Source organism: Amyelois transitella, chromosome 8 (genome assembly GCF_032362555.1).
Source record: "Amyelois transitella isolate CPQ chromosome 8, ilAmyTran1.1, whole genome shotgun sequence".
Classification (NCBI taxonomy): Eukaryota; Metazoa; Arthropoda; class Insecta; order Lepidoptera; family Pyralidae; genus Amyelois; species Amyelois transitella.
This window is the reverse complement of record NC_083511.1, coordinates 10,014,861-10,026,034: the sequence shown is the minus strand read 5'-3', so window position 1 is coordinate 10,026,034 and position 11,174 is coordinate 10,014,861. Positions and strand designations below refer to the sequence as shown.

Genomic DNA, 11,174 nt, shown 5'->3' with positions numbered 1-11,174 from the left:
AATTTTATTCAATAGATAGGTATAATTATTACGTGTACTGTCACAGTAATTATTGTACTTAAAATACACTTATTTTTCTAATTTATCTGTGTCATCATTACTTCAATTTTCATATCATTCAGTCTTACAATTTGTCGAATTGATTTTATTGCTTCTATGCAAATTTAGAATAAATAAATGATTTTATTATAAAATACCACAGCTGAAAAAATAAGACATATGAATATAAATGAAAACTGAATTACTTTTTAGTGTGGTATTGTAATTATTTTATTTTCTTCACTCTTAGATTTAAAATAATATAAAGGAATTTCGAAAACCGTTCAATAAATAAGTTTTACGTATATGTATTCAATCTGGATATTTCATATAATTATCCATCACATACAAACAAAATGTTCACAATACCAATTTCAATATCAAAAATTTGTAATACACTCGTATTTTTTAAATAAATTAAAGTAAAGCAAGGAAATGGGCATATGAGTTTAACTCGAACTTATTAAAAATAACAACAAAAAATAAAAACTAAATTGCAGTTTTTAAACCAAAGGCACATTTTTTGTTTTTTTTTTTTTTAAAGCAAATGGGACATGGCAAGCAAATGTTTATTTTTTTAAAGAAATAATATTCGAGGTTATATTTTATATAAAAAGTCACTGTACAAAACAACGACAATTTTATAATTGCGGCCTATTTACATGACGATGTCATTTATGTAATAAAATCTATATAAGAATTATCTACAAGATTCTAAACTGATTAAATGTTGTTTACAAATAAAACTTGGAAAATGTAGATACCTTAAATCAAGGCCCATATTAATTAAGTACAAATACAAATCACGCCTTTTTTCCGGAGGGGTAGGCAGAGACTACATCTTTCAAATATTTTGTAAAACATATCAAGTATCAAAAACTGATTTGTTTAAGTGAATTTCAAATTGTTCAATTGTATGAATTTAGGTATCTATAACATTTGTACTTAATTATACGGACATCGATCGTACCCAAAAATCTATAACACTAATTGCATTGTATATTAAAAATTTAATTTTCATATTGATTACGTATAGAAAATTAACATAAAATGATTTCAGATAAAAGCTCTATATATATATATATATATAAATAATAATTCACAAATTTAGGGCATGTTTAGACTGATTGTGTCCAAATTTCTCATAGATCGATTGTCGCCGTATAAACTGTGTGTTCCTGTGTTTATTCTTGTTAAAATCTCTTGTTGTAAAGCCTTCAAGGTTCTTATAGCTGATATGTCAGTAGTTGGTGCTAGAACTAAGGCTCTTCTGGCGTGGGGCAAGGCTTCAGAAGGTTTATTGAGTGCGAGAATTGCTCTGGCCATTGCGTAGGCGCACTCAAAAGCGTTTGGTCGCAGTACAGAAGCGCGCGCGGCTAAGTCGAGGGCTTCTGATGGCTCCTGAGAATAAAAACAAAATTTATTTATTTATAAAATGCATTTGCAGTGACTTCAAAGCTAAAGAACTTATGTTGTTTGTACATAAATCACCATGAAATCATAATTTATTAATTTTTCTTTACATTAATTTTGTGTGTAATCGTAATTTTAAACAAGGAAAAAACTACTATGTTATTAATATATTATATTCAAAATTAAGAAAAGATATAATAGCAATACGTCAAGACAAAATTTTCTTAAAAGCAATAGACCTTAAAATACCAACTAAAAACATCTCTTACGCAAAATGTCTAAACTTACGTTCAATTTCCTCTTGCACCTCGACAGATTCAGCAGTAAATTGGTTTTCAATTGCACAAAAGCTGATATGTGCTCATGGGGTACGGGTTGCGTGCTCGGCGCGGTCAAACCTTCATCAGTGATGAGAGGGTTGATCTTCTTCAGCGCGTATTGGTAGCGATGGGCGGCCTCTGAAGGCCTGTTCTTACGGTACAACATGTTTCCGTCTTCGAGCAACTTGTTTAGGAGTATCAACCTGGAATATAGGATGAAATTTTAGTTCAAAATCAATATGTTTTGTAGTTATAATACTGTGCCGTGTGGTTTCCGGCACTAATAAAAAAAAAGAACAAGACCACTCTATCTATTTTATTTATTTAAAATTCATAGTACAAAATACAAATGAGCACAATTGGCGGACTTAATGCTAGAAGCGTTATCTACCAGTCAACCATTGGGCCTCTTTCCCAGTCGTAAAAGGCGACTAAGGGATACGCTTTTAAACTTGGAATTCTTCTTTTAGGCGATAGGCTAGCAACTAATCGGTAGGTAATGGTTCGCAGCAAACTCTAACGATTTTTTTAATGTAATAATATGTGGGTGCTTACATAAATTCTGGTTTGCCTGACGCCATCACCCATGTAGTGGGGCCTAGTTTAGCTCCTTTCCGTAGGAAACAATTCACCACCTGAAATAATTAAATAAATTAACATCTGTACATACATAATTTATCACTTGCGGGGTAGACAGAGCCAACAGTCTTAAAAAGACTGATAGGCCACGTTCAGCTGTTTGGCTTAATGATAGAATGGAGATTCAAATAGTGACAGGTTGCTAGCTTGACGCCTAAACGAAGAATCCCAAGTTTATAAGCCTATCCCTTAGTCGCCTTCTACGACATTCATGAGGAAGAGATGGAGTGGCCCTATTCTATTTTCTAATGGTGCCGGGAACCACACGGCACTATTAACATCTGTATTAGCCGGTAATAGCTAACTCGACGATAATGTATTTTCTTCCTGTATTCAATTGTCTGAATTCGTTGTTAGTATCCTGGCAATGTTTATCCACAAAATGGAACATTGATTTTCATTAATTTAAAAAAAATGACATTTACAAAGCAACTTACTGGCACATTCCTCTGGCCGATTGCTCTGTCTAAAGGCCTCAATCCACTATGATCCACCTTCTCCAGTGACGCTCCTCGCTCCAGCAAAATCTCCACGAGATCTGTAGGACCTCCACACGCTAGACCTAGTGGAGTACGACCATTGCCGTCCGGTTGATCTGAAATTGATTTTAGAACGCCATTATAATTAGCCATAGCTAAATTTAAATATATTAGTTGTGTCATATGTAACAGATTTTAATGATACTTTTTTGTTGTTTGCCAGTTTACGCTTAAGGAGGGCTCTTTTTTTACAAATGCTTATGCTCTGAGTGAATAATATATTGTGAGAAAACCTGCACATTCAAGCATATCAATTTGTAACTATGATCTTATATACATGTATGCTGTCACCCTACAAAGGTTGCTGAGATCAGACGGGAGTCGCTTAGTGTAAAACCTGATATATCCAATTCAAGATCATCAGCAATTGAATTCTTACCGATAAAAGCTCCTCGATCTAACAGTAACACCATTGTAGATATCCTGGATCGAAGACATGTCCAGCCCAGAGCTGGTACGCCATCGGCATCGATAGAATTTGGGTCAGCTCCTGAAAAGGCAATGGAAAAACTTTAATGACAAGTGGCATAATCTTTTTTTGACCACATAACTTTTTTTATTCCTCATTATATATTCCTCGTTGTAATAAATAATTTAATAGATTCCTGGATCTCCGTGGGACTGTGATGAATGATAAAGACCGATCAGGAATGTAACGGCCAAAGAAAACTTTCTAGAAGTAAGAACGAGGAATATTAGTGTACATGTTATTTAATTTCTGCTGAATTATTTTTGCTAGGTTTAATTCTATGCTTAGTTAACCTGATCAGCCTACTACATTTAAGCGATTTGGTTAAGTCCCAAAACACAGAGTATTGAGATTTTAACCTGCTTTTTGCAAACCATTTAATAAATTAAAGAATAACCTTTTCAAATCTTACCATGATTCAACAAAATCTCCACAACATCGGCATGTCCCTCAGCGGCCGCCAAAATCAGCGGGTTCTTTCCACCTGAACCCGTGACATCGGCTCCAGAGTCCAACAGCCTCAACACAAGTGTTGATCGGCCATTTTTAGCCGCTAACGCTAGTGGCGACATCTGTCGAGCGTTGAGAGAGTACGGGGTAGCTCCGCGGATAAGTAACGCGTCAGCAATGGCGGCGTTTCCGGTGGAGCAGGCAGCGGTCAGGGCTGTCTCACCCGTCACTGGACAAATACCGTCGGGCTGGAAAGAATTTTTGAAGTTTTATGTTTCGAACACAATTTTGGTACAGCTGTAAGCTGTATGGATTCCAGCACTGCATCTCTTCTCAAGGCAAAAGCACTTTCAACTAGTAGAGTTTCTATGTAGCCCACTTATGAATTAATGAATAAGTCTTTATAGCACACAAAAAAGAACAATTTTGTGGAAATAGAAAATACCTAGTTTAGCGATTTCTTGCAGACAACCAGTAAATGGAGAGGAAAAAAAGACAGCTTAAAGACGGTGGTGCACTAATATCCCCAGGGCACGTTAGACAAAGTTAAAACATAGCCAAATTCATTCATCTAAAACCATACATATGCATACATACATATGATCACGTCTATATCCCTAGCGGGGTAGGCAGAGCCACCAGTCTTGAAAAGACTGATAGGCCACGCTCAGCTGTTTGGCTTAGTGATAGAATTGAGATTCAAATAGGGACAGGTTGCTAGCCCATCGCCTAAAAGAGGAATCCCAAGTTTATAAGCCTATCCCTTAATCGCCTTTTACGACATCCGTGGGAAAGTCCTATTCTTTTTTGTAATGGTGCCGGGAACCACACGGCACTAAAACTTTTTCATTTAAACATTCGCTTCTTTACTTTGAGTCGTTTATGGCTAATTCAGCCTTTTCTAAAGACATATATAAAATTTAATTTACTTACTATCAATTCAGCAGTATCCAAAAGATACTCCACGATGTCCAGATGGCCATTTTGGGCAGCCGCAATTAAAGCGTGTCTTGATCCCGGTACCAACTGTTCTATACTTCCATCGTCTATATCCAAGGAGTTCCTATCGTCCCTTCCCGTTTGACAACCAAGGAGGTATATCACTGTATCCCTGTGGCCATTTTTAGCAGCATGCACTAATGGAGTCTGCTCGGCTGTGTCTGTGTGACTCAAGGACGCTCCTGAAATAAGTATAAATAATGAATATTATGGTAAAACAAGTGTGATTATGTAAAAGTAAAGTAAGTAAAAAATTATTTATTTCTTCACAAAATACAAACTATAAAAACATGCATGAAATGCATTTGTGACCAGCAATTATTTTCGATTCTGTGAAGCTATATTAGATCGCAATCAAGCACAGTATGGGGTTTTCATACATGGTTTTGGTGACAAAACATCATGTTGTGTCTGAAAGTTCAAGATGTTTGTAATTTAAAGAGTAATACGAGAACTAATTACGTTAACTACGATCTTACCTGCCGCAATGAGTCTTCTAGCAACATCTGTGTGACCCCTCTGGCACGCCAAGGACAACGCTGTACAACCTTGAGAATTTGTCATTTCTAAGTCAGCTCCGAACTCTATCAACAGTCCCACCATGGATATGATGCCCTGGTACGAGTACATGCACAACAATGGCGCATTTCCAAGACAATCAGTTATATGGTTAGGTGATCCTCCAGCAAGCAACATCAATCTTGATACTTTAACATTTGGAGTGTAAATGTTTCTAAGATTAGCAATTGCTTCTCCCACATTCGAAGAACTTGTCGATACCATAGCTGCTTGCAGATCTCTTGGACATAGACCAAGCTGCGCTGGACCAAGATTTCTATACATATGAGCCTTTAGAATGTGATGTCCTAGTTCCATAGTCTTTTCGGAGTCCAAAGGCGCTTGCACTCTTGACAGTCTGAATGCAATACCACAATGGCCTGCACGTAAATCACATAGAAATTTTGCACTTTCATTATCATCACGTCTTATCAACCATTCCCTGAATGATGGGTGAAAGAACATGTAAGTATTATCGATTCGTTTGACAAGAAAGTCTGATAGGGTTTCGAATCTGTCACAAAATTCTTCCCAAGGCAGAAATTGATTCACCAGTAATGAATTCACGGAATAGTATATTTCTACCAAAGTAAGAGGATATAAAGCAGCCAGGCAGACGCTCAAAATATGGGTAATCTTTTCAAAGGATTGTACTGTGGGAAATCTCAAATTGAATTGCAATAAAAATATCTGCGCCAATGATATTGGCACTACTTTATAATTCGTCGACTTAACGACAATATGGCTTCTCTCGAGAAGATCTAATATTAGCTTCAGGAACAGGAACGAGCCTTGGCATAAATGTAGAACGTACTGTGCAAATTTCATAACGGAATTGTGCACTCCTTCCGTTTTTCCGGTCGAACATTTGATGTTCGTTTCTATTATAGGCGTCGATTGTACTCTTGCATTAAAGTAGTCCAGTAAATCTTTATTTACATTATCAGATTCGTCCAAAGTTAGTCTTGTATAAGGTAGCTGTTTTGTTAGTTCTAAAAATTGTGTTCTGATTGTAGCGACAACTTTAAGCCACGATGGCATTTCTGCTACGTGCCTTATTAGGAATGAGGCTATCGTATGTCCATGATCTGGTCTGTGATATTCTGCTTCACACAAACCATCGACAAGAATTATGCTGTTGCCGGAGTCTATGCTTCCGTTCTTTCTCAAAATGATCAGAGGTTCTATGATTCCTCTCATGAAAGCCAAGTCAGGGTCTGCTATACATTCCTTTAAAGACAGACAGGCTGTGAGATGTGGCTCACTGAGGATGTACTCTCTGTACGCTTGCAATCTTGGAGCTTGGCACAGTTGTGCTGCTAGGGAATGTACGAATTCTCCGACTAGACATGTGCTGTTGTTGTCAGCCTAAAAGAAAAGTGATTAAATTAGGAAAAATATTGTTAAAAATATGCTTGCTGATAAAAACATCTTTAATATTTTGTATATTTTATCCAAACTATAAAAGTATGCATCACTAAAATTTTAAATAGGTACTAATGCCAAGTATTGGTAATTTTTTATAATACTTACTTGACAAAAATGATACGCCACAACATGCGAAGCCAGATGTGTGAACATTCCAGCAGTCATCTCTTCAGGGAGTAACTCTCTCATGTCAGATTGTTCTCGAAGCTCCTCGTATTCGAAGTTTCGCTTCCGACCGAAGCAGGAGTATTCTACTAGTTGTAGTATCAATGCGGTCTTTCCTGTTCCTGGGCTACCCGATATTAGGATTCCTGTTAAAGTTCAAAGATGAAATGTTAAGAGAATAAAAATCCTACATAAGTTTTCGTCGGTTTTTTTTACTGCTGTAATTATAAAATACTAGATAAATAGGGAAATATTGTCATTTTACTGAAGTCATCAACACTAAAAACTCAGATAATGTTATTTTATTGGTAATATTAATAACCTCAGACGAATCATTTTACAAATTATCTTTCCAGAAACGAATTAAGATTTTTAGAATTATTTTCATGCCATTTTTATTGTCACTCATTCTTTACGAGATAATTTCCTTATTTGTCCATGTATTTTAATTAGGCTCAATTTAACTACGAGGCTATTTAGCCAGAACCAAATAAGTACAACTAATTGTGAGCCACTTAAACCTACTTTTTGTTCCACTAGAACACGCGGTTAATTTGCTCCACTAATCAACACCATAAACGGTCGAAATGATACAAGTAGAAAACGTTTTATAAAGAACCGATTAGCTTTTATTAATGTTGTAGGAACTGAACATGAAATAAATCTTAATGAGGTTAATAACAAAGGTCTTAGAAACCATACTAAAACGCCCTCAAATTTATACTTTCTGCAAAAAAGCAGTAGTAGTCAGTAGTATGTATAAATTGTTTGAATGTGAGATACATTCATACTTATAGTCATGCTTTTTTCCCGGAGGGGTAGGCAGTGACTACATCTTTCCACTTGCCACGATCTCTGCATATTTTTCGCGTCATCCAAATTCATAACTCTCTTCATGCTAGCTTGATTAATTTTAAAGTGAGGTATCTAACTTTTACATTGGCGAATTAATAAGCCAGTGAGAATTGTGAGACAAAGCTAGTTTCGAAGGAATCTTGTCTGGTAAAGAATTACCAAAGGAGTAAATAAAAAAAGAAAACGCACCTGATGTACTGGATTCCAATGCTTTCTCCATGTCTCTTATTAACCACTGCCTTCCTGCAAAATAAGCGTTGCTATCCGTGGATGGTACCTCAAAGAAGAGCGGTCTCAACGTCAGAGGTAACGAGGGATAAACTGAAAAAGAAGGAAAAATTAACTGAATTTTTATGTAAACAGCGCAAGGATGTCTTTTTGGTTCAACCTTTTACGGTTAGAGACACCAGTGCAGTAACGAGACGAATTATACTAACAAAGTGAAACGAGAATACATTATAATAATAAAATGGTTTATATCCGATTTAATTGCTGCTGGTTAGTCAGCCTTGAGATAGTTTGATTCGATATCAAATTAATATTACACATTCCGAAGAACCCACCTAAAACTTTTGATTAAATTATAACATTCAATATTAAATAATTCAGAGGCTGATAACGATACAGTTAGAATTTTTTTTCTTCAGTTCGATTTTATACTTCTTCCCCTGTCTGATCTACAACCTTATCCTTTAGTCGCATTCCCAACGGAATTTTTAAAAATGTCTCGGTGAGAAACAAAATGACTTATTTTATTTTTTAACAAGCATAATACGTCCCACTCACCTTTCTTGATTTCTGAAGAAGACGAAGACTGTTTACTGCTGACCCTGGCTGATCTTCTTGCCGCTGTTTTCCTGGATTTGAAGAACCCACTTGACATGCGAGTCAGCTCTTCTGATCTGCTACCTTGTAAAGCTGTAAAAATATTTTTTAATTTGTTAAGAGAACAAATAAGATTTTTCATTCTGTTAATGTTACTCAATATAAAAACTCATACGATTCTTTGTGTTTTTACCTTTTTTGCTGCGTAGGAGTCAGTATTTTTAAAATTTACACCTTCTTTGCTTAAATTACTCAATAGGGAAATACATAACAACAATGACAATGTCCTCTCGTTGATCATTGAAAGTTAGAATAATACATACATAAAATCACGCCTCTTTCCCGGAGGGGTAGGCAGAGACTACCTCTTTCCACTTGCCACGATCTCTGCATACTTCCTTCGCTTCATCCACATTCATAACACTCTTCATTCTCGGCGGTTTCGGGTACCGAATAATATTAGAAGAATAATACTCACTGTTAACCGAATGTCTTCTGCTTCCGGGACTTGACGAGGAGCAGTTGCTGGCAGCAGACAGCGACATAGAAGCCAAAGAGCCAAGGGAATCTCGACCTAATGGTGTAGCTGCGTCCACCTCCGACGACCCAGTTAAAGTTGACACCTGAAAAGGAAACAAAAATTGAAAACGATGAAGAATGGAAGATGATGATTGTATTGTATGACTGACATATCATTACACAACATTAACAAATCTTATCAGGTCTAGGTGTGCACTACGAGTATAAGAGGATTTGCTGAAATTGATGCGGCATGGGAAATATCGCCTATTTTCGCTAAACGCGGGCACATGTAAAACACTCCTTGTTTTTGTGTTGTGTTACGAAGTTTTAATTGAACTTGGATCGCGAAATTGAAATGTTTCTATTACATCATTATCTAATTAATCTTATAGTAAAAGAATAACGGTAATCGTAGAAGAAATTTTAGAATTTCAAGACTAGACATAGTTACATATACGCTTAATTTCTACAGGTTTATGTTTCTTTGCGATAGATTTTACGACAAGCGTTGAGATAGCATTCAAAGTTGCATTGTAGGAAGCTATAATTTTATATGACGTAAAACAGAACGCCTTGCAGTTACATGAATAATACATTAATATAAAGATATGCAAACATAAACACATAAAGGGGTTTATAGGCAGCTTGTAGCCAACAAATGGGATATCATTTACTAATTTTATTAACAGGAGCCAAGTATCAATAATGTAGAATTTCTTAAGTTGTCAGTAGTTAAACGAAGCTTAGCCCAAATGAGCCAATAAAAATAGTTTAATCTCTTATATCTGTATGTAACTATATAAAATTGTATATTGTCTTTAATGAATTTGAAATATACTCATAAGTAAATGTTAAAAGATAAGTATTAAGTTCTTAGACCACACGTGCGTATAACTCAGACAAACAATAAGTGATCACGAACAAACTACATTAGAGCGACCTACTTAACCAGGAACATAGAGAATAACATAAGGCCGGTTGTAACTCTATTAGATTATAACACGCCACAGAGTGACTACTGATGCGAGAAATCATATGATAATACTTCGTATTAACATAAGAATTCTCGCTTCGATGAATACACGATCGTTCGATGTCTGTCTCTGCTTGTAGATTATACTGTGGCAGAACATTTGTATACATAGTAAGTGATTGAAGGATTGATAGCAATGGTAGAACCTTTTATACCTACGTACTTTGCAGGTTAAGAACATAAAATGTCTTTGACATTCATATCTGTGAATATAGAAAAAGAAGCAGACTAACAAATTGATGAAGCTATAATTCTTAACTATTAAAGAACGCTGAAATTTGATAAATTTCAGGGCACTACTTTAAAAGAATTAAAAGTTAGCTATGAAAATAAATATCAACCAATCTCAAGCAACCAAAGATTAATTTGTCCCATACACACAGGTTGTTTCGTACCGAGAATGTTCCTTTAAATACTTACAGGACTTGTGTTATGAGAAGCGAGCGTATGAGCGTCGAGGGAGGCAAGCGAAGTGCAGCTGTCACGGGCTTTATTCCGAGCGCCGCGCCGCTCGCCCAGCAGCAGGCCCAGGCGCATGTATAGGTCGTTCTGCCTCCTAGCCTCGTAGCCTGGCTGTTTGATATGACCTCCTTCGTCATCTGTAATGAATGCGATGTGTTATAGATTATAAAATAAGTTTTGAGATATGTTATTTTCTTTTATACAAGGTCTGCTCAGTTTAAGCACCTGCGTCTAATAATTGAAAATTCAAATGTATGTTTTGTAAATTGGGAGTTCGGCTTTACTTTCTTGCTTTCCTCTATTATTTACCTTCTAGAAACTTAATTTTTGGATTGTTTTCTTGTCTTGAAATTCGTCGCGACCATTAGATACGGTTGAAAAGTTGAGAGAATTACATTAACTTACTTTACTATTTTTTTATGAACTAAATATCTTTAAGGTAACATGAATGCTACGAA

General features: G+C 35.9%; 1 protein-coding gene across 2 annotated transcripts in view; it reads right to left on the bottom strand.

The window, feature by feature from the left end:
* Nucleotides 1-30: 30 nt before the first annotated feature.
* Nucleotides 31-11,174, bottom strand: part of LOC106136058 (protein TANC2) — a 166,012-nt gene continuing 154,868 nt past the window's right edge. The window contains exons 3-15 of one of the 2 annotated variants that reach the window (XM_060945374.1): nt 10,675-10,853; nt 9,178-9,322; nt 8,661-8,792; nt 8,064-8,195; nt 6,960-7,165; nt 5,348-6,794; nt 4,803-5,050; nt 3,832-4,117; nt 3,330-3,440; nt 2,849-3,006; nt 2,328-2,407; nt 1,741-1,975; nt 31-1,440 (exon numbers count right to left, since the gene is read on the bottom strand). In XM_060945374.1, coding sequence (XP_060801357.1) covers nt 1,147-1,440; nt 1,741-1,975; nt 2,328-2,407; nt 2,849-3,006; nt 3,330-3,440; nt 3,832-4,117; nt 4,803-5,050; nt 5,348-6,794; nt 6,960-7,165; nt 8,064-8,195; nt 8,661-8,792; nt 9,178-9,322; nt 10,675-10,853 — 3,653 coding nt within the window. In that variant the 3' untranslated portion in view covers nt 31-1,146. The remainder of the gene's footprint in view (nt 1,441-1,740; nt 1,976-2,327; nt 2,408-2,848; nt 3,007-3,329; nt 3,441-3,831; nt 4,118-4,802; nt 5,051-5,347; nt 6,795-6,959; nt 7,166-8,063; nt 8,196-8,660; nt 8,793-9,177; nt 9,323-10,674; nt 10,854-11,174) is intronic. The other variant, XM_013336498.2, reaches the window with a different exon arrangement.